Source organism: Meriones unguiculatus, chromosome 10, assembly GCF_030254825.1.
Source record: "Meriones unguiculatus strain TT.TT164.6M chromosome 10, Bangor_MerUng_6.1, whole genome shotgun sequence".
Taxonomy (NCBI): Eukaryota; Metazoa; Chordata; class Mammalia; order Rodentia; family Muridae; genus Meriones; species Meriones unguiculatus.
The window spans coordinates 103,092,518-103,120,309 of NC_083358.1; the positions used below are offsets into that span (position 1 = coordinate 103,092,518).

Below are 27,792 nucleotides of genomic sequence, written 5' to 3' on the forward strand. Positions count from 1 at the left end.
TTGTTCGGAAGTATGTGCTTTAAAAAAAAAAAAAAAAGTCTTTAATAGTCCATGAATGGAATGTTCAAGAAGTCAGAATAGTTTTAAAGGTTATAAGGCGCATTCATTCTTTGATTATCCATGGAATCAAAACCTAGCTAAAGTTTATAAAGTAAGCCCCAGAGAAAATGCTTAGCCATCTTTTCCCCCCAACAATTATCACCTTCCTTTGTTCCTCTGACTGTCCCTTCTGAGATCTGCAAGAAGACAGATTCTCTACAGCAGAGAGTGTGAAGCCAGTGGCCTGGGTATGTTTGTGTCACTGCAAGTCCTTATTAGGAGCGTGGGACTTCCTAGTGAGTGGGGAGATTGGCCATGTTGGTGAGTCTTAGAAAGGCTTATGGTGCTCGCTCTTGCCACCCCCTGAGTCAGAGGTGGTAGTTCTACTGTCTATGTCATCACCTGGAGTGGATGGATTAAATGTAACAGCTTGTCTTAGTAAAGGTCATTGCTGCTGTGATGAAACCCCATGACCAAAGCAACAGGGGAGGGAAGGGTCTGTGGTTTATGCTTCCACATCACAGTTCATCATCAAAGGAGGTCGGAACCTGGAGGCAGGAGCTGATGCAGAGACCATGGAGGGGTGCTGCTTACTGGCTCGCTCCTCATGGCTTGCTCAGCCTGCTTTCTTACAACACAACACCCAGCACTAAAAAGCCCAGAGGTGACCCCACCCACAGTGGGCTAGGACCTCCTCCATGGATTACTAATTAAGAAAATGCTCTACAGGCCTGCCTCTGCAAACAGATGTTAGGAGGGCATTTTCTCAATTGAGTCTCCCTTCTCTCTGGTGACTCTAGCTTGTGTCATGTTGACACAAAACTGACCAGCACAGAGCTCTGTGTGTAGCTACTACCAACATATTGGACTCACGGAAATGGACTACTCACGCCTCCTCACCGACAATCTTTGACCCAGTGAAACAACAAAGCAGATTCCCCGGTTTGCCCTCTTCATCCCTGGCCCTGAGTGTGGATGATTGTTCTCACTTATATTTCTCTGAGTGTGTGTTGCTAGGTAGGCGTGTTTGCATGTTGGCAACCATAACATCCATGTGAACGGTCACAAGACGGTATGTGTGTCATCTCTACATGTACATGTGGCTGAGCCTGGGAGGGTTTCCATCTCTGCTGAAGAGAGTTCCTCGGGGCTGGCTTACGTCTGTACTCTCCTCTATTCCTTATCCTGGCTTCTCCCCAAGGAGATGTCTGTGGGAGCCTGTTGTCACCCAGTGGTGGCCTGCTCACTAATTTTTTCTTCTTGTATAAGGACCTCTATGACCTGCAAACAGCAAGAAATAGACAAAAAAGGAGTACAAACTCCATCAAGTTTACTGCTCAGGTTTCACTACCTTGGAAGCCTCCAGCGCATTTATTAATGTAACTTAAAAAAAAAAAAAACAAAAAAACAAACCAATGATTAGTTATTGGGATTGCCAGGGACGGCCATGTGATCATTTAAAGAGTCCTGCAGCAAAGAACCTACGATTATCAAGTGGCATAAAGTATTCCTGGGTAGTGTTTGCTCTTTATTGGCTCTTGTTACACACACACACACACACACACACACACACACACAAACACGATCACTACTGTGAATTTACCTGTATGTAACCTTGTCATATCCCATTATAAATAAAACATACCTTTTTTTTAAAGCCCGTAGTGCAGTTCTTGAATGGTACTCAGCAGGGTCATGAACTGACACCAGTTGGTTCCATTGAAACCACCTTACTGAGCTTTAATCAAATGGGTGCTACAAAAACCAGATTTGGGGTCACACTTTTTTATTAACTTTTATGGGTTAGTGTGCAGAGTGACGGATTTCATTGTGGCATCATTCTACTGAAAATGAATGGAGTCCCTACTTTGACAAAACATTATATTTTGGTCTAGAGGAAGGGAAGGGAAAGAAGGGTTGCTGATATTCTCCAGGTGGTACATATCAGACACTGGCCTGCACAGCTTGCCCTCCCCACATTTCCTAGAGGTCCTTATATTTGCAGGTGAGAAAGAAGGTTGAAAGCCTGGCTGGCAACTGGTATTTCAGACAATCTCTTAGAGCCCAGCCCTTTGCCCACTCTACCCAGAAGCATGATCTAAGCAGTTTGGCATTTCTGGGTGTGGAGGAGGGACCTGCAGACAGCAACCTTGAGTGGGAGCCTGAGGCGGAGAATTCCTCAGGAGAAAGGTCATTTCATTCACTTGAAGTTTATACGGTTTGGTCCCGTGGGAAGCCTCTTCACCAGGCTGACCATTGAGAGCAACGGAAGAAGGTCCTCTCCTCAGGAAAGCCCTAACAGGCCAGGGTTGGGCTGCTGGGCACCTCGAGCAGCCACCTCCATTTGCTTCCAACCCAGTCTTCCTCTCCCTGCTGGACCTGGCCAGGGCAAGACACTCCCTTGGGTCTTGGGCACAGGGGCCTCAGCTTGGCTTTTTCAGGCGGGAGGGCTAAGTCAGCCCAGCTCAGGTGGGATAAGAGATTGGCTGCAGCCAGTCAGGCGGGTGGAGATCTGGGGCCCCTGGCCTGGCTCAGCTTCTCCCCACTTCCCCATACCTACCCTTTGGACTGTGGGCAAAGTACACATACAATAGAACTCAGGGGGCCGAGGGAAAGAAAAACAGACCTGTTTGTTCTCTGTCCCACTGTCTGTGCTGTTTCAGTGAGAGATAGAAGAAGATGGAGGGATGGTGTTCACGTTGTCACTGCACTGGGAGTTAAGATGAGAGATCCCCAGAGGTTGACAGGGAGTGAAAAGCTGCAGAATGAAACTAGAGCGTGACACTGAGTCCCTTTTAACCCATCCTGGCCCATTTCTACCTACATTCTCCAACTTGCTTCACCTATGAAATGCGTGTCTCTGTTGGATTATCGTGGAGTAAGGTTTCCAAACACAGCAGAGATTCCTGAAGCCTGAGGCAGTGCAGGTAAGGCGGCTTTCTCAGAAAGCCCAATGACTTGTTCTCATCTAGATGAAATAAAGACACTTTTGTGTTAACTGCCAGGGACAAATGTAACATTCTCCCAGGCTTTTATCTTGAGAGTCAGATTCTTTTGACCCTGACCCAGCATTTGGATAAAAGCATTTGAGCATGCAGTTTGTCTGGCTTTGCCTATCTTTCCGTTTCTCTGAGCATTCAGGCATGGCCAAGAGCATTCGCTGTGAATTTGTTCGTGTAGGACAGTGGTTTTCAAGCTCCCCAAGGCTGTGACCCTTAAATTCAGTTCCTCATGTTGTGCTGGCCCCCAGCCATAAAATTATTTTTGTTGCTACTTCATAACTGTAATTTTGTTACTGTTCTAAATTGTGATGTAAATGTCTGTATTTTCCAGTGGTCTTAGGATACCCCTTGTGAAAGGGTTATTCAACCCCCCCAAAGGTGACCCACAGGTTGAGAATTGCTGATGTAGGCATTTTCAAACCAACAGCCTATGAAAACATCAAATGACAGACTTTCGCCCAGAGAAATAGTTATGACTTTAAGACCCCTGAACCACAGTGGCAAGTTTAGCTCAATTTGCATTAAAAGTAATGTAGCCAGGAGCATGCCACTTCCATCGTAGGAGCCGGGAAAGAACATGTGGCCATTGCTTTCAGGTGCTGCTGTCCCTCCATTACAGACAAAGAAATAGTCATATAGTATGGTTGCTCTTCCTTCAAATTTTCAAACAAGAAAATCTGATGTTAATATCTTATTTTTATGATGTTTACTCCATGCTTTAAATTTCCAGATCTCCTGGAATCCCAAAATTATGACCTGCTTAACCAAAGTTCATTTTCAAGTGGCCACAGACGAGAGCAACTACTTCACGGAGTGCAGGACACCAGCAAGGATGCAACAGTGACAGACACTGTCACACTGGGAAAATGACCCGAACTCCGGTAAGGACGAGAAATGCCTGGGCCGGGCCTTAGGAGAGAGGTCATCTGACGGTTGCTTTTGTGAGCAGAGATTCTAGTCTCTGGATTCTGAACCCACCATCTGTCCTCATCTGGTAGAGTCAACAATACAGAGCAGGTGGCCAGGGACCACGCTCTTTTTGAATCGTTAATGCTGCGCTTTGAAACCAGGAGGGACAGTTTTAGCCTAGCCTGCGCTTAGAGTCAGCAGATGCCTAGATGTATGCTGCTGCATTGATTGGGTGGTCCACCCTAACTGGGCGTCTCTGAACATGTAAGGGACTGAATTACGTGACTCGTTGCCGTATGCACAAGTCCCTCTGTGTCGCTAAGGTTTGTTGAATGGAATGCCCTATCATGATGTTGGTAACAGGCTGGGGTCTCATGGACACACTGCACCTAATATCCAATGTTATTTGGGTTTCTTTTGGGTCCTCCATCGCTGCCCTCCCCCGTTCCTAATGAACTATGAAGCATTTTACACATTACATATGCTATAAGCTTGGAAAATAAATTGAGACCCCCAAGTTGTATCCCATCTTCCTTTCTGTTGTGACTATTTTGGTTTTAAGTTCTCTCTATTTTTTGAGGAATGTTTTCAGTCTCAATTTGATTTTCTGGCAATCTCACATGTTTCTATGAAAATCAAGTGAGTTGTGATAGAGGAGAAAGGGCAATGAGCACCGTAATAAAACGAACAGTTGCTGATCACTTTATGTGGAGGAAAATTCTAAGTGAATACATAGCAAAAGATGAAATCCTTAGGCCCTAAAACCTGGAGAGGAAGCCAACCTTTTGAGTAAATCAAGTGAAAAACATTTGAGACAAGGAAAATAGAAGGGAACCGTCTTACCCTAAAAGGTGTATAGTCAGTTGTGTTTGGTAATTCATTTTACCTTAGTAATTGGTTTGAAACCGTTGACTTACTTGAGATGAGGGAAGCAGAGTTCTTGATGAAGAAAGTTGATGCTTTCTGCTTCTGCACTCAGCTACCCTCCACTTGCATGGAATGTTTGCAGCACACAAATTTTTACCAGTTGCATGGACAGGGATCAGAGAAAGCAATTGACTCAGAGATACTCATCGTATAGATTAAAGATAAGCTATTTCCTTGGGCCATCGGCCCAGATGCTCACAGTTCATAAGTTCACAGCAAACCCTGCTAGAAAAAAAAAATCTAAGCCACATGCAGATAGGAACCAAAAACTCTTTTCTCTTTCAGTCCTTACCAGGATGTAGAATGCTGAGGAGTTTTGAGACAAACAATTGTACTAAAGAAGTGGAAACATCCTGATGAAGACATCAAGACAGCAGTAGGTAAATCCCAGAGCAAGAGGCAGGACCTGCTGGCAGCTGAGTGCCCAGGCAGGGTTGCAGCTTTAGGAGAGAGGAGCCTATTTACCATTAGTGCCAGTGTGCCATGCGGGCATCCTCTAGTTACACAGGCTCATGCTGCCGTGGAAAATCCAAATTATAGCTGACTTTTGGTTTTACTGTCTAAGTCAATGCCAAAATGTGTTTCTGGGCTATGAGACCTCATACTATTTCAGGAAATAGGAAGATGCATTTTTTTTTTCTCAGAGCTGAACCTGGGCACTTCAAACTCTCTTCCTCCTTTGCTTTTCTGCTCAGCTGCTCTATTTACAACTCACTCATTCTTGCCTTCCTTAATACGTATGCAACAAAGTACTGGAGCCTACTAAATATGGACTATTAAAAAGCTATACCTTTCAAATGCATGGGTGAATGGAGGAGAGCACCAAATGTACTCAACACCAAAGTACTGACTGCGCATGATTGCATAGAAGGACTGTTAGGAGCTGATGGCACTCCCAGGGTTATCACTCTGACCTGTAGTTATCTCCAAAGAGTTCAGATTGCTAAAATAACCACAGTGATTCCAAAGCCTCCTCCTCTTAATCCAGCCTGCAAATATTTCTGTCTGCTAGGTGGTTGTGGTCATCCCATTCCCGGATGGTGTGACACTTCCATGCCCTTCCCAGGCTGCTGCTCTGTCCCTTAGAAAGGAAGGCTATGTTTCTGGAGGACTTCTCTCACTTGAGGGGAAACATCTTCCTACACTGCAGATATCCTTCTTGAGCTGAGGAGCATCTGCAGTCCTGTTTCTCTAGTACCCGGCAATCCTAAGCCAATCCCAACCGCTGAAACCATGCTGCCAAAAGCTTTTTGGTTAAGATTCACTTCCAGTAAACATTAGGTTTACTTTTGTGTATTCTTGATAGGAATAATAGCCACGGAGGTCAGTTTATGCCATGCTTACAAAGCTGTCAAGATTTACCGCTTGCCTACCCAAATTTGGGTAGAGTAGAAATAAGTAAGCTGGTCTTCCCTCTAAGGTTGCTATCAGACCTATACGTGAGAAACCCCTACCAATAAAGGTGAAATGTGCTGTGGTCAGTACAGAAGACAGTCATGGCTCCTCACAGGGTGACAAATATGAAGACCGGAGAGGTCAGAATCCCTTCTAGAAAAAAACAAGCTCTTTCAAGTTCTGAGATGACATTTCATCAAGAAATACTGAAAGGGAGTCTTTGTCCCAGATAATATGCTGTATCTTACTCTTCCTTTTCAAAAGAATAGAAGACCTTGTGTTTTTCATTAGCCCACATTTCTAGTTTCATTTGAGTTGATTATGAACTCAGAATGGGAAGATAAATGGGTTCAAGCAATAAAAAGAGTTCCTGGAAATTGCGTCCATCTTAGGACATGCTCTGAGAGAAAAAGAATGCAATGTTTTGGTCCTTAATGTAAATCCTTTTAAGTATAAAATGTAGTTGTAGCTATGACCCTTCAGAGTGTTTGTGTAATCCTGAGAGGTTGGTTGAGCCCTCTATGTCTCGCTGTATTAAGGACAATAACCAGACGCAACTTCTAATCTGCTGTCGGGATTATCTGTGATAACATATGTAAGGCACTAAGCATCGTGCTCTGGGCTAAATAACAAAATGCTCAACCATATCAGTTTGGAGGGCTTTAGACTACTCACTGACCAGCACTGTCCAGGCAGAACCAGCTGGACTCCCAGGGACCCTAATACAGGGACAGCAGAGCACAATTTCAGCTTCACACATATACCTAAGGCCTCTAAGAACACCAGAGCTTCCTGGGCTGAGGAACAGACCATGTTCACAACCCACTCCTTGAAAGTTTAGCATCAGAGACTTTGTGGGACAATCACCTCCCCAAGAGTTTGCCTGAGGTGTGACTGGGCTTGGGTGGATGGAACACAGCTCAACCTGCTTGGTTTTATAAGGGGAGAAAATGATATCGAGGTCCTGCATTATTAACTGAATTGTCCACCCCCAAAATCGTGTTTTCGAAGGCAAGGCCCTTTCAGGTGATAATTAAAGTTAAATAAAGTCCTAACGGCAGGACCTTAATTTGACAGGACAGGTATCCTTCCAGAAGAGAATCATCTATGTACTGTTGTAGATTATCTATCTATCTATCTGTCTATCTATCTATCTCTATCTATCTATCTATCTATCTATCTATCTACCTATCTATCTACCTATCTACCATGTGCAAGCAAACTGAGAAGCCAGGAAAAGAGCCCTCAGAAGGAACCAACAGAGTTGGCAACTTGACATTTGATTAAACCATGGGAAGGCAGGCTTTTGCTGCTTAGGCCACACAGACTGTGGCATTCTGTTCTGTTATGAATGTAAACATCTTTAAAAACTAACGCATTGAAAACTCAATCCCCAACGCAGCTATATTCAGAGGTGGGGCTTTGAGAGGTGACTGGATTATGAGGGGACTAACCTCATCTTGGCCCACAGATGAGATCATAGTTACATGGACTATTAGGAGGCTGGAAAGTAGTTCACCGGAGGGAGGGGCTCTGAAGGATAGTTTGGAATCCTGGTCCCTCCCTCCCTCTTTCTCTGTGATTCCTGATTGCAGTGAGGCAAGCAGCTGCCTCTGCTACAAGATGCTGTTGCCATAGTGTTCTTCTCCGTTAACTCCGGCCCCAGGCAATGGAGGCAGCAGATCTTAAACCGAAACCACTGATATTGTGAGCTGAGGTAAAATCCTCTCTTTTAAGTTGTTTCTCTCAAGTATCTGTTATGGCAACAGAAGCTACCTAGTAAGGCATGAGGCACCTAATGTGCCCTGTAAGCTTTCCTCCCTGGAAGCTGAGCAATGACAGTGGCTATGGTTGACCAGTTGTTCACATAATGACTCAATAAATAAGATCTGCTTTGTGATAGGCAAAGTACCAAGTGCTGGAATACAAAGATAAGTAAATGTCCTGTCTCTTAAAGCCCGTATTTAATGGAAGGATGACTATGCAATGTATTATCATTTCAATGAGAAGTGCTGTGACCGTGGGTGGGCACCCAATGGGAACAAAGGTGACTGAGACACTTTCAGTCACCTAGACAATTACATAGATAGTGATGGTACTCATCCATGCTGGGACTTCATGAAAAGGACAAGTTTAGAGGGGAAAAGGGAATGGGTTCAGGCTTTATTGTGTTGAATTTGAAGTTCTCAGCTAACATGCAAGTGGGTCAAAGACCAAAGATCCATGTTAGAGAGCCATAGTGGAGGTCATTAACACACAGGTGGTCATTGCTGGGCATGGATGAGAGTGCCTGGAAACATGTAGAGAGTTGAGAGACACAGTGACATGCTCATCGTGGAAGGGAAAAGGGCAGAAAGGCAGAACTGGAGCCAGGCAAAACCAAACACTAAAGGACCAGAGTAGGGTTATCCAGATAGCCTCAGTCTTTTCAAAACATGAGTTTAATGCCCATTAGCTTATTGCTATTCCAGAAAAGGACTGCCCCAATTTCAAAAACAAAACCATACAGGGTCTTCTCCATGTTAACAGATTTCAAAAATAAATTAGAACACTTAGCATCTAAAACTACCAAGCACAACGTTATTTCCAGATAATTCAAAAGGCACTTGGGGATCATTTATCTCAGTGCCTCAGGGCATCATGAACTCTAATTATCACTGCCCTGGTCAACTATGGGAGTGCTGATGAATGGAGAGTTAATTGACCATTGGATAAAGCAATTTTAACTCAGAATGGGACAGCTCACTAGCGGGAACAGAGAGGGGGCATTCAGTTCCCAGCTCACCCTAGGCAGCCAGCAGACCCATTCAGAGACCTAAACAATCTCCATCAGAAAAATGAAAAGCCTTTTATCTTTCAGCCTCTTTCCTCGCTTACAGCTGGTGAATATATGAGGTTTGCCAATTGATGGGATGTTCATAGAGCTAAGTGACCCAAACAGAGCATCCTATTCCAGAAATGATGGTGATGCCCACACATTTGGTGATGCCCACACATTTCAAGGAGTCCTTGTAGCCATCCAAAGGCTCGAGTCTGAGTTCACAGAAGTTCTAGGTTTGGGGGACTGAATTGAATAATCATGTGTCCTTCCTGGGCTCTGATTAGAAAGCCACTCCCTGCTGGTGAACTCACCATCAGAATTAAAGACAGTAAGTAAACTTGAGTAAAGGTATCAGGCTGTCCCCCAGACTCCCAGAATTCCTTGACCCGAGATGGTCTAGCAAAGAACAAGAGCTGTTTGTTCCTCCACGGTTAAAAGAAATCAGCATGGGAATCACACCCCTTCTGTCCCTGCTGAGGACTGCGGGGTTTAGAAAGGCATTCACTGAAACGCACCACTTCTGCCGAGGACAGAATATAGAAAAAGATGCTAGAGAAAGGAAAAGAGGTCACTGGGTGTGGGCACCACTGCTCCCTGCCTCCTTGAGCTGTCTGTATGGTAGGGGGTAGTTGTGATGTAGTTCTCATTAGAACCACCCAGGGCTGGAGCTATTCATCATCATCATCATCATCATCATCATCGCTGTCATCATCATCCTCATCATCAGAATTATCATCCTCATCCTCATCATCATTGTCATTATCACCATCATCATCTTCTTCTTCATTGTCATCATCTTCAGTGTTGATCTTCCCAGAAAGCACATCCTCAATCCAGTCTTCCAGCTCCTCCGCTGTGGGCAGATCATCATCATCTGGAATCTCCATCCAGACGCTATCAGCCTGCAGCGAGGGGCAGGACGAGCCGATGAGTAAATGGGTAGAGGTTGAGGGTTTGGTATCAGGGTGTTCTGGGTAGCTGTGTTGAGTGGGCCTCTGAGATTCTCACACCTACCAGGAATGTGTACAGATAGACAGATGGAAAGGCCAAGCTGCAGAACCATCTTATGCAGTATTCTGTTTCAACACAGTAAAGGAAATATGTATTCTACCCAAGAGAATACGTATGTGCACACACTCACTTAATTATTAATTAATTAATTAATTATTCAGATTTCAAAAGTGGCTCACAAAAGTCAAGAAATGTACAGATTGCTGAGACGCTGTGGACCCTCTCTCTTAGTTCCTTCTCCTCACCTCATTGAATCTTCCCACTTCTGTCTTGTTACCAGATATCTGGGCTCAGTTTAAATTTCTTCCCATTCTGTCAATTCACTTAATAGCCCTTCCCACCCTAGGTACATCAGTGTTAAAACTTCTGTCAGGGAGTGGGGGGGGGGGCTACTCTCATGTCATCAGGGTCTCCTGACTCTAGGGTGGGTGGCTGCTAGCATGGGCTTCTGGATGTCAACCTCTTTATCTTCCTCAGGCAATGGTAGCTCTAGGCATGCATTGCCTGGCCTTATTCTTTAGCTTGGGGAGTGAGCACAAGGAAATATTCTTGGGTGGAAAGTTCTAGGTCAATGAGTCAGGTTGGACTAGCTCCACAAGCAAGGAAATGCACTTCTAGAGAAGCCTGGGACTGGCTCTTGAGCTGTACCGCGAGAGTCTAGAAAAGAACCAAGAGTTCCTATTGCTGCTGTGGATTCCTGAGTGATTTTGTAGTCGGGGCTGCATAGCAACCAATAGGGCAACTGAGACCAACTCACCCGGCCTTGGGGAGGAGGGGAGTTACTCACATCAGTTACATTCACCACCCCAATCTGTGGCTTGAACAGGTCAATCTTGAAAGTCTTCTCCCAGTAAGCAACAAGCTGCAGCAACAAAAAGGCCAGGTTAGACAGTGGGCGGAGGGCTCTCCCTGTGGCTAGATTCACCTGCTAGCCTACCACAGTAACTGGATCGAGACTGGGTGAGCGCTTTTAAAACAATTGTGGACACTTAGGAAACGGAAGGCTGGCTCCGGCATTAAAGTGCTTTAAGCATTAAATAAAAGATACCATAGTACTAGCTGTGTCAACATAGAACATAAATGCTTCCGCAGCTCCCAGGAAGACTATCACAAAGATGGCCAATGCCAATCCCCAAATTACGACTTGTTGGTAGTCTGTGGGTAATGAAAGAGCCATTTCTCTCCACCTCCCTTTCAATGTTCCATTCTTAAAAGCCCTTATCTTGTGTCGCTCTGCCACATGAGATGGCTGGGAAATACACTGATATGCTGTAACTTGGCCTAAAGTGCAAACACAAGCCAGGTTTCTTCAGCCCAGCATGAGCTCCATCTGGCTGGGGCGGGCTAATGGAGTTCGTGAAGCTAAGAAGATTTTTCAGGGGCAGGGGTCTCCTTGGTAAATGGAGGGCCTGAAAGGGACTGGGATGTTCATGGATCTGGAAATTAGAAATACCTGAAAATTGCTTTGCAAGAACCAAGGTAGATGTAGGACTGACCAAACGAATGGCAGATCATTTCAAAGTTTGAATAATGAAATAGTTCAGGTAAAGTGGAATATAGCCAGCAGAAAGTAAATTAACAGATCGGTCTTTTATGCTTATATGGCCATGGCTTTCTTATGCTTACCCAGAATTATGCCATTGGCCTCAATTACCAGGGAAGTCTCTGCCTTTTGTTCCCCCAATCTCTATGGGTATAGGGTTCGTCGTAAAATTTCTCTGTCTCATCAGTTTCACAAGTCATAACCTAAACAACTCATAGGTAGAGAATAACCAAACTTGTAAAATTGCCAGCAGTTAGCCTTACCAGAAACAATCAATGGACCAAGCTTTGACTTCACTATGATCATGGTGGGGCTTTCACATCTGCTAGGTTTACATCCTCAGGTGTTGCCCCTTCTCAATAAGAAAGAGATTATAATGGTCCCTGTTTTTAGGGCTATTGGGGGAATGAGCTACGAAGATCTTCAGACAAATCACTGTAACTCAGTACCTATGTGTTAGTCTTCAAGGCACGTGAAGAGACCCAGGTTACGTACACCTCATGTGGTGCTGGAGATCCTGGTTCTTGGTGCAGCATTGAACTTGGCCAATAGAGAATGGTCATTACAGTACAGGATGTAGTGTCCTTTGTTATATCATTATTATCATCACTGGGTTCATGCATGGCATGAATTCTGTGGACTTTGTTCAAAACTGAGAATTATCAAAACTTTCTCGGTAGTGTTCATTGACACAGACTAGCACTGGGGTGGTAAAGTTTTGTGCCTTCCATAGAGCTGTGACAAACAAGCCTGGCATGGTCTCTGCCCTCAGACAGGCTGCTCCTCTGCAATTATTCTCTGATAATTTAGGTTGCCTCTAGAGTCTCATGGAGAGGCAGGTAGGTAGTGATGCAAAGGGCCCATATTGTTGCTTAAAAAAGGAATGTTCCCAGCTCTCCTGGGTAGGCCTCTCCAAGAGGAGTCACCTCTTGGTGCCCCAAAAGTGAGGACAGTGGTAAGGCTGGTCACTACAAAGACCACATGGAGCCAAGTTCAATGTTGTATTAAAAGTATATGCACCCACTCTGTATGCAGTGGCCTCGGGGTTTCTTGAAGCACCTTTAGTTACTTCAGTTTGTCCCTAATGCTTGAAGGCTTTGTGCCAAACACAAATATGGCTGGTGAAGGCCCCCAAGGGATGGGACTTTGGCCTGGGCCACTCACCAGCGGAAAGTCATCTGGGTCAATCCACAAGATGCTCAGGTCAGGGTTGTCAGTGTTGTCCCGGGCAACCTGTTTCAGGATCTCCAGGAACTCATAGCCATCTGAATAGGGTTCAAGAAAGTTGAGTCACCCAGTACGTCACCACTCCTCCCATGGAGCGCAAGAGCATGATTTTTCCACAAGGCTTTCCTGGCCCTCTGGTACATAGCCTCAATTACAGAGTGAGTCTATAAAATGAGCCAGATGAAGAGCCGCAGACACAAAGAAGCTTATACAAAGAAAACGATGGCAATTTTAAACAAAGACATTGAAAGGCCGCATGGAAATGGCCTCCTTCTAAGTGAAGGTTCACCTTCATTTGTTCATTGTGAGATGGAAACTGAGTAGCCTTGGTGAGAAAGGTCAGTCCTGGGGTAAAGGACCCTCTCTGCTGTCCCCAGTGATCCTGTGTGTTACAAACGTGTACCATTCTTGGATCCCTACACCTGCTCTATGGACCAGGAGCAACCTGGAATTCCCAACACCTTCCAATTGGGTAGGCATCCCTCTGCACCACAGTCCATTTCTTGCCTCCCCTTGGGTGCACCCAGCTTTTCCTGTACTCTGCCAGCAGCATTCTATGCCCCAGAGGGGAGTGATGAGTCATAGGAAAGCAGAGACAAGCCCTCCACACTTTGAGCCTGAGCCCTGCAGCATACAGTTTTTTTCCATAAGCAAAATTTTCGAAAGAACATTCAGTAAGCGACACTGTAAACCCTGAACACCCCCCCCCCCCACAAACACACACAGCTAGAGCAGAGACAAGTAGTCTGATCCTGGCAGATCCCTGACAACAAATACTCGTGTGTGTGTGTGTGTGTGTGTGTGTGTGTGTGTGTGTGTGCGTGCATATCCGCACTTTTGTTGAATGATGAATCAGCATGAAGTATTTCTGGAAATTCAGGGAATCCATAATAGAACTCATATTTCATTGAGCAATTAAATTAGGGAAAGTGGAAAAATCAAGGAAGCCCTTAGCAAGCCTCCTAGCACTCATGTAGGTCCTGCATAAGACACCAACAGCCTTAGAGGAATGATTGAGGTGGCCAATCTGATGATGCCTTGCAGGTGGGAGGAGAGGACCGGTGGGGACCTGCTTGGAGCAAGAACCACAGAGCCAGCAGAACAGCAGACTTCAGCTGGCCAGATGCCAATGACCCCACCCAGCCATGGCTGGGTACCAGGGTGGCTGGGTGGGACCAAAGGACCATTTGTCAGACCAGCCTCCTCCATTTGGTAGCATACAGCTCAAGATAGAACTTAGGTTTAAACTTAGGTTTAGAGCTAAACCTAAGTTTAGCTCTAAACAATAGCTACATGTCTCTGAGTTTGTGGTCTGAGGTTCACAGCCTCTGTGCAAACAGGGGGGCTGTGCTTTAGAGCCCCAGTATTTGCTGTTTGGAGGATGGGCAAGAGAAAAGTGTATTCTGTATCTGCCACAGGCTCAGTCAGGAGTTTCCCTCAGTCATCTGTGAGTCTTATGTCTGAATGCAAGGGAGCTGAACACCTCCATTCAGCCCAGCCATTCATTTGATCCAATCCATCCATTGGATTCCTTTGTTCCTTCATATGTCAGTGGGGTCCCCGGAGTTTCAGGAGGTTAGATACAGTATTAGATGCTCACAGGAAACTCCCTCACAAGACAGAACACCAGGAGGTGGTGAATACCAGGAACACGTGACTTCTGGTGCATGTTCCGTGATAGCAGCTGCTGTGGCTATGAGATCCCTTCCTCAATGACTGGGTACAAGCCAGGTTTAACTGCTTTCAAAGCATTAGTTGCTAGGGCACTCCTGACTTGGGGCTTGCTGGCCTCTGCCTCCTTCAGTCCTCAGCCTTAAGTGGATTTATTTAAACGATTCCTTATCCATCTGGGGCTAGAGAAATGGCTCAGCGGTAAAAGAGCACTGGCTGCTCTTCCAGAGGACCCAGCACCCACATGGCAGCTCACAACTGTAACTCCAGTTCCAGGGAATTGACCTCTAGAGCACCAGGTACACAAGTATACAGATGAGGAAAAACACCCACACACATAAAATACAAACCAAAACAGCTGAACAATGGCAACAGTCACCCCGGGTCTTCCTGTCCGACCAGGAGGCAGGAGGAAGAGGCTTGTTTCACTCTTGCCACACATGGTGATCACATGGTCAGGACACAGCTGGAGTCCAGTGAGCCAATGGGCAAGGATCAAGTGAATATTTTTTCTGTATCAATGACTGAAGTGGAAAATTCTGATTTGTTTTTTTTTTTTTTTTTGAAGACTCAGTTGAGTCATGTGATGTTTTGTTGGAGGCTGGCCTGTGAGAGAGCACGTTATGTTTTGCTGCAAGCTGCCCCGTGCGAGGGGTGTGACTTTGGTCAGCTGAGAACATCTGTGGGTTGATTCTGACGAGAGTAGGTATATAGAAGGCCACAGTCAGTGAGACATTGCTTTTTGGATCGACATCGCTGTGCCAGTCTTTGTGCTTTGACACTTGACTTCACAGGGAGAAATGTTCCAGAGAACTTCTTGGGGCAATCCACAAGTCGTGTGGCTTTCTCCAACTTATTCCAATCTGCTGAATTGTGCTGATTCATGTTGCTGTTTTATGTTGGCCTTTGGACTGGACTTCTGGTATCTGGACATCAAAGAGTAGACTCACCCCACTCTTTTTAGAAGGGACTACTTCTAAAAAGGTCTACAATACCCTTTACCTAATAACCTTCTTTTCTCCCACACCTCTGGTCAATGGGTGAAAGGGAGGTTGAAGTATTGAAGAACCCTAAATAATAGGTTTGTTGGAGAATCTAAGCCTACAAAGGACCTGGCTGAGAGGCTTTCTCAGAGCATGACTGTCTGCCTTTCGGAAGGAATAACCCATCATCTGAAATAAGTAGGTAGAGAGCCATGTGCTAGTTAAAGACCTTCAAGCTTGAAGCTGCGCAGGATAGACAGCAGAGGAACACCCACAGAGGTTCCCAAGTTTGGAGGAGACTCAATGCCCCCAGTAACCAAGCTGGTGGAGAGCCCCAAGCTGGTGGAAAACCCTTGCCTGAAACCTCTGTCTCTCCCTTTTATTTCTCAGGTAGACCCTCTGCCCCTCGAAAGTTTGACCCCAGAGCTGTAAATCCTAACAGCCACAAATCCCCCTTCTACCGTCTTCCTTGATGGACACAGAGCCTGCCACAGGCGACCCAGCCCTCCCACTAAGAGCATTGGTACTGAGCACTTACGGGGTAGGATGTTTGCATTTCAAGTCTTTGCATCTTTGGAAGATTTTATTGCCTTTACTTTCCACAGAGCTCAGAGGAGGTGACTTGCCCTTGTCATCTGTGAGTAAGGAGCAGAGCCAGGAGTCTAACTCAGGTCTTCAATCTGTACATCCCAGCACCTACACCACCATCCCATCTTCCTTCCTCACTTCTGCACCTGAGACTTCCAAGCCCTCTGTGAAACTTTGTCCTCAGGGAGGCCCAGGCTAGGTGAGGGAGAAGATGCACAGTGTGGCCTTGATGTTGGGGGGATGTGGGAGGGATGAGGGCTGCTTCTGACCTGCTGACAGAGAAATTAGAGCAAAGTTTCTAGCCTGACTCTGAACACACTCCTGAGTGGTGCCATGCGTGTGGGGGCAATATGGTGATGCTTTATGGAAATCCAGAGTCTCTAAGATGTCCTAAAAAAAGAAGTCTGTGAGAACTGTAGTTCCCTCCCAGGCCCTAGACTGCAGGTCTGGAAGTTCAGGACCCAGGGCTGAGGCGTGCCTGTGTTGGGCCAGGTTTCCCACGACAAGCAAGTGGCCTCTGGGAATCGCATCCTTGTGGGAAGAGAACCCGGTCATTATCCTTTCTTGCTTTTCTGGCAGAGGCTGGTGGGAATGAACCCGTAACAGGCCCTGGGGGACCAGGTCTAGGTCACTCAGAGCCATCTAGGGAAAGGCCCTGTTTGCAGAGGTGATTGTATCTCAGACCAAGCCATGGCCCGGGAGCCAACAGGTTTATCATGCTGTCCACTCTGCCGTTTCCTCCAAACCTCCTCCTGGTTGCTGGATCCTCAGTCTATGCAGACTGAAGGACCCCATTCCTGACTCCATGTTATGGGCAGCTGTGAACGGACGGGTCTCTGCCTGTGGTCCTACAATGGCATCCTGTCATTGTCCATGTGGCAGGTGAGGCAGCTAGGCTAGTTAGAGGTCAATGTCGGGCAGCTTGGAGGTTGTCTTGAAGGATCTGCTCTTTCCCTTGGGCATGTTTTGACTACTCTGAATGCTTCAGAACCAGAGCCAGGATGAGACACAGAGGTGAATAAAGCAGGTGGTGCCCGGGGCCTGCCTTCTCTCCAAAAGGGCCATTGCTCCTCAGTTGTATGGAATACTCCAAAAGCAGAATTCACTTGTCTTGGGCCTTGTGAGGAGTGGTAGGAAGCCACAAGGCTGGGCACTCCCCCTTTCAAAAAAAGTCTGCAGCAGGAAGATGGCCTCTCGGGATAAGAGATGCTGTGGGGTCCAGTGGCTTTGGAGATGAGAAATGGCAGGCCCTGCCATGTCTTACCCAGCCTTCTTTCTCTGCTCTCCTGCTCTCCAGAATTGGTGTGAAAACAAGTCAAGCAACACATTTCCACAATGAAGAGACACACGGAGATAAAGGAATGGACTGCTGGGCTGGAGTTCCAGTTGTATCACTTTCCATTCGTGAGAGCTGGGGGTGACATCTCACGTCATGGCGCTTGCACTCCCTCCTCTGTATACCGGGGAATATAGAATAACTGTCCTGATCTGCAGGGTTGGTATTTTCTGGGTGTATGGGTAACAGTCAACACCAAGCAATAATCAAATAGTGAGGTCGATCTATCAAATTTAAATTTATAAAGCTCCAGGAAGCATTTAGTGTTCCTTTTTTGAGACAGTGGGTCTCCAACCCATTTCTGCAAGGACCCCCAGGGCAGGAAGAGCTCAGGTGCAGCAGGGATTGAAGCATCCTTCCAGGGCCTGTTGCTGAATCTGTTCGGTGCTTGCAGACAGCAGCCATCCTCGTGTTTCTAGCTTGTTAGTGTGAATATTCCCAACCTTGGAGGGTTTCCATCCAGCGCACTCATGTAGAAACACTGCTTGGCAAACCTTTCATCAGATACTGTAAAGAAGATGTCAGCCCAACGCAGACACATCTGGGAGCAGCAAGGGAGAATCTTTCATTTTCAAACCTGTCACATAACTCTGCTCTAAGCGCGGCAGCTTAAGAAAAGGGGCAGGCAGAGAAGGCTGGGATGCAATAGGCAGCTGGAAAAATACGGAGGGTCTAGGAATGTCCTAATGTCCTTCCCAGCCGGGTCTGCCTGTAGGCACAGAGATGAGATCTCACAGCAAGAAAAGCCTACAGGTCATGCTATAGAGCCCAGAGAGCAGACAAGGACTCCTGCCAGGGAGACCCTCCTGCTCTCACCCTTGTGCCAAGGGGAAACACAAACGTTGTCTGGAAAGGTCAGAGCTGTAAGTAAAGTTTGGGGGAGGGGGTCAGGTCACTGTTGTACCCTAAGTTCACAGTCTGCAACAAGCAACATCAGGGGTCCCTAGGAGGATGACTTGTCATGAATGGGATGCTCACACCGCCAACTGATTGGCTCAGACTTGCTTCCTTGGCACGGTCTTTTGATCTACTAGCCCTTGTCCCTTTCCTGTCGTCCCTCGCCCTGAGGCAACCACTGCACAAGCTTCGAGCCTGCCACCAGCTGGGTCACTGTTGGGAAGGGTTATCATAGAGAGGCCCACACCCAAGACGAGCCCTCAGAGGAGATCATTTCCCTTTTCTGCCATGCCTCTAACCCTGTGATCTGGTGCGCACCCCTGAACTGTCTGCGACTCTGCTCTCTTGTGGTTGAGGGTGGAGGGATGGAGAAGGACAGCGCAGACGAAGGGAGGCGCAAGGAACGATCACCTGGCTGTCGTCGGCCTGCCTTGTGGTTAAGGGTGTGGGCTGGGAAGCCAGACAGCCCTCACTCCATTTCTCTGCTCCCCAGCCCGGTAACCTCCCTCAGCCTCAGGTGTAAAAATGAGAATCAAAATTAAACCTTCCTTGTCCGATTGTTCCCGCAGTAATGGTCATTATTGCCACTTAGCTCCCCTCTACTCCCCAGACAAGGTTTTTCTGTGTAGCGTTGGTTGTCCTAGATTTGATTTATAGGCTAGGCTGGCCTTGAACTCACACTGATCCACCTCCCTCTGCCTCCCAGAGTGCTGGGATTAAAGGAGTGCGCCGCCACCATGCCGGGCTTGTCATTGTCACTTTCATCATTACTCCTGTTGCATTTGGCTATAACAGGCCTGACTGCAGTGTTGACCTTGGCTTACAGACCCTGAGCAATGTGGCCCAATTAGCCTTTAAGACTCACTTTTCTCATCCAACACCAAAATAATAAATAATTATCGCTGTATGCATCTCACAGCGTGGCCCCAGGCTTAATGTCTCTTCAGCTCCTCAACAGGGAGGGACATTCTCTAAGAAGTATCTGCTATCCTGGACTTATCACCTTCCTCTTTCAGAAAGTGGGTGCAGCCTGCGTAGGCCATAAGCTTTCAGGTGACCTATTACAGGAGCAAGGGAATCTGAGCAGCTGTCTGCAGGAATGCACTCTCCAGGACCGCAGCCGGGCCTCCGGAGCTCAGGTTGCACACCGAGGCCCAGCAGGTAAATAGTGCCTGACCACCGAGTTGAGGTGAGGAACTTTCGTCAGAGCTGCTTCCAGTTAGAACCCTGAATTGGAAGGCATTCTGGGCTAGCCGATGAAAGGCCTTGTTCCTGACCTCCCCTCCCAGGAGGGCTCTGTTCTTCAGGGACAAGCCCCAGCTTGGGATCTGGAGAAAGGGCAGAGCTCCAGGGCCCAGGGGTATTTGCACAGGGAGGAGGTGGAAGTGGTTTCAGAAGCCTGATTCATTACTGCCGCAATCTCTGTCAAACAGGTTTCTGCAGTTTGGGGAGACCTCTTTGTTCCATTGTTCCAGAGGCCAGATTGGCCTCCCTGCAACCCTGGAAGGGGGCAGTGGGACGGGCAGGAAGCCCCCTGGAGTCTTGCCAGCAGGCAGCTGCCAGTAGCTACTCTGATCACACAACACCAAGGATCCGATGCTGCGTGATTATAGCCTGTAAACCTTGGGAGCTGAGGGTAGTCAGAATCTGTAAAAAGCAGCTGACACTACAGTATAAACAAAAACAAAAAACCTAGATTCCCCCTGAGGAGCATGGAAGCTCTGGAAGTCTGTGATGGGAAATCTGGCACAGCCATGGACACTTAAAAGACTAGCTATCAGATCATTCGGTTTTGATGCGATAGAATATTACTCAATCTTAAAAACAGGTAAGTACTGATAGATATTATATAGTGGGACTATATATCTGTACATATATCTGGAAATGTCAGTATGCTAAAAGATGCCGGATATTAAAGTCTATATATTACATGACTTCATATAAATGAAATATCCCGAACAGACAGACCAATAATAAGCAATTGGTGGTTGTCGTTCATGGAGAGGGTCAAGAATGGGAGTGACTATCGGTGAGAATTGTTGGTAAAGGTCCAGTGTGATATGGCGCTGACATCTGCACAGCCCTGTGAGTATAAACCACACTCAGATGTTATTTTTAAAGAGTGACTGTTACAGTGTGTGGGTTGTCTTGGTTTTAAATATTACATGATTTTAAAAAGTCTAAGTACTCACTCCCCAAACACTTGCTGGGCACCTGCCCTGTCAAGCCACCGTGAGGAATCAGACTTACACTGATGGCTGAGTCAATAGGTCCCTTCTTTAAAGTGCCCCTGTATCCTCTCAGATTGGGTTGAAACTTTTTGACTCTGTTTCCTAGTCACAAGCTAAGGTCTTTTTTTATTGATGTTGGTTGGCTGGCTGGTTTGGGGTTTGAGGTTGTTTGTTTTTTATTTGCTTGTTTGTTTGGAGACAGGGTCTCAGGGAGCGCGGGCTAGTCTGGATTTAACGAGTATCTGAGGATGACCTTGGATTTCCCATCCTTCTACCTCTGAGATCACAGGCCTGCACTACCACATCCAGTTTGTGTAGTGCCAGGGATGGAGCCCAGGGCTTCATGCATGCTGGGCCTGCACTCCCCAGTCCTGGGTGGAATCTCTGTTGGAGCTCGTCTCTCAATAGCGCCCTACCCCGAGGTTCCGGACAAACACCATATAAGTCTGCATTTCCGGAGGCAGTGGTCCCCACACCTGATGGTCTACCATGACTTGCCCCAGAGCAGAGCCCCATAAAACCATAGGTTTTGAAGATGTTGTCTGAACCAACCCAAGGTGGCCATTCCTATCACAGCTGTACACCTGTCAGGCCCTGGGACCCCTGTTCCGACTCTTCACGGCAGCTCAACTTCCCTGACTGCATTCTGGATTGTTCCAGGCCTCCCCACACATCACATTCCTCCTAGCTGCACTTTCACCTTCCCTCCTTCCCTCAGGAGGCTCTGCCTTGTGAATCACTGTCAGGGGAAACTAACACTTTGCCTCTTGCAAAAGTCATTGTTCTCACCCTTCTCTCTCCATTGGCGTTCCTAAGAGGGAAGCCAGGGAACACTGTCCAAGCGCAAGAACACAGAAGTCACCCTTCCATTGGCAGACAGTCATTGGCACTCTAAAAGCAGGTTGCTTCCTCTACCCTGTCCTCACTTTTGGGTAGATGTCTCTAGGCCATTCCTATGCACAGATGATGTTTTACGGGGGGAACACATCCCTTATCATTATCTTAAGGTAGGATTAATTTATATAGGTTTGGTGATAAACTGACAAATAAACATTTAATGTGAACAGAAGCTCCACGCGCGCACACACATACACACACACACACACACCCTCACCCTTACCCTGTAAGACTGGGATTTTTTTTTTTTTTTTAGTGCTCTCCCTGTGTGCTCATTCCCAATTTGAGTAGTTAAACACAATGTCTCAAGTTGCCTAAGCTGCCCTTGAACTGCTGATGCTCTTGTCCCCAAAGCTGGGATTGCACGCCCAGCTGTGTGGCTTTCTTTGACATTCTATTGTTTTCTTAGCTGAGTTGACCACTGAAGACACACTTATACCTGCCAGGTGCCCTTGAACTGGAACTGTGGGGCTTGGAAAGGTGAGAAGCCGGTTCCTGCCAAGGGCTAAGCAGATTTGGTTCAGGGTGGGAACGGGCGGGAACGGGGTGGGAAGGTGTCCTACCTGGGTCACTTTTCTCCGCAAAGGCCACAATGTGGATCCCATTCAAGTCGTCTTCCTGAAGGAGGAAAGAGTCAAAGGCTCCTCTTAGGAGGGGAGAAACACAAATGGGTATCAGGGGCAACAACATGGAAGCTGGCAGGGAAGGGAGGACAGGGGCTGGAGGACGGGCATGGAGAATGAATTCACACGGAGGCTCACGTGAGCGGGACAGGCACACACAAAGGAAACGCGTGCGGATCCGATGGCTGGCAGCAGCACAATGAGCTTTGGTAACGGACTCGGATCGATGGGTTTGTAAGACAGGACAACAGACAAGAGTCAGCAATAAACGTGTCTCACTCCCGTAGTCTGGTGAGTCCCGAGAGCAGCAGCAAAGGGAAAATACGAAGAGCATGAGTCTGGCTGAGGCTCCAGGGGCAACCAAAGCTCTGGAAACAGTTCTAGGGAATGTGACCTTTCCGAGATAGTTGTGCAAATGTGAGTTTTGAGGTTCCCCACCAGGAGATATCACCGGGGATGGACCAGATTACAGGGACTCCTGAGCATGGCTGGCAGATCCAAAACCCACCTAGGGCAGTAAGGAACCCTCAGTGCAACTAAGATTTGGGCCACTGGTGTTCACATGAGAAGTGAGGATTCAACCAATGCAGAACCCATGGAGGAAATCAGGTACTCCTTCTGATGCGCTGACTCTGAGCTCCAGATCGTCTCCCTGGAGCCCTTTCTAATCTCAACTTCAGGCCAATAGCAATTCTTTTAAAAATGGTTTAAAGTTGTTTTTTTTTTAATTTTTTTTAATATGGATGAGTGTTTGTCTGTGTATATGTCTGCATAGCATATGAGTGCACGGTCCAAAGAGGCCAAAGAGGGCGTTAGAGCCCCTGAAACTAGAGTTTCAGTCAGCTGGGTGTGGCCTGCTAGGAGCGCTGGGAATCGAACCCGGGTCTTCTGCAAGACCAGCAAGTGTTCTTAACCACTGAGCCATCCCCCCAGTCTCCAACAGACACATTGCCACGCATGTGAGAGGCTCCGAGAAGAGGTTGGAATTTGGGACTCTGGTGGTTTGGGGACATCGCTGGGGAGGGAATGTCAGAGCAAGGAAAGCAAACCGAGAAGCAAATCAGCTGGCAAAGAGCATTTCGTATTTGCACATCTGGGTGGGGAAGCCCACCTGCCTGTACCACCTTCGCGTTATTGTTACTGGAGAAGGAAGGGTGAGCAGCCTCTTCCTTTGGAAGAGCAAAGGAAGCAGCCTCCTTTGGAGCAGCCTCGCGTATAGGAAATGTGACCCTCGGGGGACTCCATGCTATGAGATGGAGAGACAAAGCCGAGTGGATACTGATGACGGACGGCTGCCACGGGAGAGGTGCTCACTGGGAACCTAGTGTCATGTCAAAGTCATCCTATGGGGGCCCAACCCCCACTACCCCTGTTTCCATTTCGATTGATTTTAATGCCGCCACAATCCTATCTAAATGCTAATTTTTCCCCTTTGTGTTTGGGCTGAACAAAAACCTCCAAAAGTTCTCAGATAGATTAAATAGAAAATATTATTATTAAAAACAAGAGAGTGGGCTCTGCGTCGGCCAGATTCCCTGGGGAATTGAATGTTACAGACATGTGTGTGTGTGTGTGTGCACCAGGTTATTAGGAAAACCCGACAGTGACCAGAAAGAGAGTTCACTGCTGTACATTTGCTATTATCGCCAGACAGACTATCCCGATCAGGTCTCATTAGGCGGCCCCGTGTCTCTGTCGCCTGTCATCAGCTGGAATTGGGCACCCATAACTCTGCGAAGCAGGCTTCATTTCTGCCTGCCCTTCTAGACTGCACTTGGAAATTGGTTTTCAAATTAAGAATCCATATTCATTTTCTGACAGGCTGTTCCAGGTAGGCCTGTCACCACTCTGGGCTGAGATGGGCCCTGGGAGAGCACCGTAACTGAGGCCCAGAGGGGCTTTGTGCAGGCATGTCAGGGATGCGAGGCATGAGCCGGTGTCAGGCACCTGTGGAGACCAGGGGCCCTGCTAGGTGCTGGGAACTTTCCTCAATAAACTCGTGAAGCAAGAATCCATGTGCAAGTCCATGAGTCAACTGGCTGGTGAAAACCAGCACGCACAGGGAGGAAGCGTGTCAGGGGCCAGGCTGAGGCTTCCTCTGAGTCCAGAAGCCTAGGCTCTGTAGATGACATGACTGGCCTTTAGACGGTGCTGCATCTGCATCAAATCCTCCCTCTTCTTCCTTTATTTCCCTTTCCTTTTCCTTCCTTCCTTTCTTCCTTCTTTCCTATTAAGTTTAGGTTAGCTTACAAAGCATTAAGTTTCGATGTGGCGTAGAAGTTCTCTTTTGCTTATTTTATTTTATTTGGGAAAGGGTCTCACCATGGAACTCTGGCTGACCTAGAACTCCCTATGTGGACCTGACTAGCCTCAGACTTAGAGAGACCCACCCTCTTCTGCTTCCTACGCTGGGATATGTCACCACTCCCAGCTGCAAGGTCTCTCTTGATTTGAGGAATCTGCCCTCTTCAGCCAGAAGATAAGCTCCCTGGGAGAAAGGACTATGCCTTAAAATAACAGTCACCAAAATGGCAACAATATTTACCACTGGCCACCCCTTTACGTAAGGCCTTTGTGGATATGAATACACGGGCTCTGGCACAGCATATTCCTATTCAGTACTTAAAGAATCCCAGTGACAGCCAGGCACAGTGGTGCACGCCTGTAATCCCAGCACTCGTGGAGGCAGAGGCAGATGGCCCTCTGTGAGTTTGAGGATGGCCTGGTCTACAAAGCAAGTCCAGGACAGCTAAGGCCACATGGAAAAGCCTGTCTCGAAAAAACAAAACAAACTAAAAGAATCCCAGTGACTTACACTAAGAAGCCACAGAGCTAGCAATGGCATAAGTGGGATTAGCTGGTTCTGTCTAGCCCAAAGCTCTCTGTGCTAGTCCCCCCTGTCTGCTGTAAGGTAGCTTATCAACAACAGGAATCTGGGAAGCTTATTTCTCGTTGTTTTGGGGGTGGAAAGTCCAAGGTCTTCTCAACTAATGACTTTAGTGTCAGATGAGGGCTTGCTTCCTCCTTCTCCTCTTCTTCCTCTTCTTCTTGATAGCAATTCCCTATGTAGCCCCAGCTGGCCCCAAATTCACTATGTAGCCCAGGCTGGAGGCCACACAGTGGCCTTACTAGCCTCCTTCTGGGAGAACATGCATGATTCACCAGGCCCCACTTGGGGCTTCTTTCAAAGATCAATTCCCAACTATGAAGATTCTGTCACGGTGACCTGTCATCTTCTAAAGGCCCCGAATTTGACATCAGGTTTTCAAAACATGAATTTGAGTGAGATACAGATATAGACCATGGTAGCAATAGTGAAGAGCAGGGCAACCTCTGTGAATAAGCTCATTGCTGCTGCGTGCTGTGAATGTGCTTAAAGGGGCTAAAAAGGGGCCTGAGTATGCTGGGGCCAAGCTCCAGACTCTAATAAGCAAGGATGTGGGACCCACTAGGCAATGCCCTCCTGTAGATTTCTCAGCTTTTTGTATGTTCTTGCCTTACAATAAATGTCCTGGCTTGGGGCTGTGGATGATGATGATGATGATGATGATGATGATGATGATGATCATGATCATGATGATCATGATGATCATGATGATGATTACTATTATTTGAGCATGATGTGAAAAGGGAAGCATGCCATAGCATGCATGGAGGTCAGAGAACAACTTCGTGGAGTCATTTCTCTCCTCTCACCTTTATGTGGGTTCTGGGGGACCCCAGGTTCCCAGGCCTGTGCAGCAAACGCCTTAACTAGCTTAGCCTCCCCCAAAACCCCTGTCCCCACGTGTTAGGCTTTGAGACTATTTCTTCTATTAAATCCTCAGGATTTGATCATCTTGAGTGGGATAGAAGCAAAAAGACACATATGGTATATATTTACTTATAAGTGGATATTAGCCATATAATATAGGATAAAAATACTAAAATCTATAGTCCTAAAAAAGCTAAACAACAAGGAGGACCCTAGGGAAGAGGCTGAAACCTTACTCAGAAGGGCAAACAGGATAGACATTGGAAGTAGAAGACAAGGAACAGGACAGGAACCTTCCACAGAGGACCTCTGAAAGACTCTACCCATCAGGGTATCAAAGGAGATACTGAAACTCATAGCCAAACTTTGGGCATAGTGCAGGCAACCTTATGGAAGAAGAGGGAGACAGAAAGACCTGGAGGGGACAGGAACTCCACAGGAGACCAACAGAGCCAAAAACCTGGGCCTGCAAAGACTGATACTCCAATCAAAGACCAAGCAACCTAGATTCCTGCTCAGAAGATGCCCATAGGAAGCTCAGTTTCCAAGTGGGTTCCCTAGTAAGGGGAGCAGGGACTGTTTCTGACATGGACTCAGTGGCCAGCTCTTTGTTCACCTGCCCCTGGGTGGTGAAGCCTTGCCAAGCCACAGAGGAAGATGATGCAGCCAACCCTGATTAGACCTGATAGGCTAGGGTCAGATAGAAGGGGAGGAACTCCTCCCCGACTAGGGAAAGGGCACAGGGGAAGAGAGGGAGGGTGGGACTAGAAGGGAGAGGACTACAACGGGGATACAAAGTGAATAAATTATAATAAATAAAAAAAAAGAATCCTCAGCATTTAAATCTGAGAAAGCAGCCCTCACTTTATCAGCCTCTTCTTATCATAACGTAACAGATTGTTACTAACGTCTACCAACTCAAAAAAGTGCCTTCATCCTCTATGGGAAGTTGCCAAGGACCCTGGCTATTGACAAGTGTTAAGAGAGGCTCAGAAAAATGACAGGCCAGCCCTGGGTCTGGACAGGCTGCACCTTGAAGTTTTCTGAAGACTATGAACCATGGATTCCCCTTAGATTTCCACACAGAAAGCAGCACTAGCCATTTTCTTGGGTGATAAGATACAGTATGCTTTTGTGTGGTCTGTTGTCTTAAAATCCAGTACATCTGTAGAGGGCAAAAGGTAAACCAGGCTTTAGCCAGGCTAGCTTTCCTGTCCTAAGCCACTAATTTGTAATGTCATCAAGAGCGAATTTAAGTGAAGACCAAGTCCATGAACCGGTCCCTTTCTACAACATCTGTGGTTTAACTTGCTGTGGCCCAGCAGCCCATGTGGAGATGCTGCTCTTTGAAGCAGTCCCCCATAGCATGCCCCAGTGACTTCCTCAGAAGTCCTTCAGGCCCACTGGTGTCTGCTTCTCTTTTTCAAAGATGGAAAAGATGGACATAGAAGGACCTGTGCTGTCCCCTTCCCTATTTGGAAACTTGAGTGAGGGCTGGTCAGATCATGTGACCAGCCCACAGCGCAATGTTGGCAAGGAATGAACCATTCTACATATCTTTTTCTCCCTTTTGATTAAACTTACTAAGTAAAAAGAAAGCTGAGAGCTAGTCCTGGCAGGGCCAGGCAGACATGTTCCCCCCACCTCTGCCTGTGCTGAGAGGGACGGATTTCAGGGTCTGATCAGCCGTGGAGGTCCTGGTTCGGGTTGTGATATGTTGTCAGACGGGAGAGTCTCAGGAGTGGGAATGTGTCTGCAGTTGTGTTTTGTCTCTTCCCAGAGTCTAGGAATCAAGAATGGCTTTTGGAGAAAGAGAGAGAGAGAGAGAGAGAGAGAGAGAGAGAGAGAGAGAGAGAGAGACAAAGAAACAAAGAAAAGTACCGAAGACACCACAGATGAGAAAAGCAAGGAGTATTCTCAATTTAAAATGTTATTTCA

The 27,792-nt window shown here is 47.0% G+C and overlaps 1 protein-coding gene and 1 long non-coding RNA gene across 2 annotated transcripts in view; one reads left to right on the forward strand and one right to left on the reverse strand.

Moving 5' to 3' along the window:
* Window positions 1–1,728: 1,728 nt before the first annotated feature.
* On the forward strand, window positions 1,729–17,711 carry LOC132656950 (uncharacterized). Its single transcript, XR_009594791.1, has 4 exons — window positions 1,729–2,966; window positions 3,772–3,922; window positions 5,163–5,257; window positions 17,414–17,711. It is a non-coding gene; the product is annotated as an uncharacterized LOC132656950 (long non-coding RNA).
* The window catches only part of Casq2 (calsequestrin 2), a 60,800-nt gene continuing 41,705 nt past the window's right edge, over window positions 8,698–27,792 (reverse strand). The window contains exons 8-11 of the mRNA XM_060392967.1: window positions 22,041–22,095; window positions 12,812–12,912; window positions 10,892–10,966; window positions 8,698–9,995 (exon numbers count right to left, since the gene is read on the reverse strand). Of these exons, the coding sequence (XP_060248950.1) occupies window positions 9,762–9,995; window positions 10,892–10,966; window positions 12,812–12,912; window positions 22,041–22,095 (465 nt within the window). The 3' untranslated portion in view covers window positions 8,698–9,761. The remainder of the gene's footprint in view (window positions 9,996–10,891; window positions 10,967–12,811; window positions 12,913–22,040; window positions 22,096–27,792) is intronic.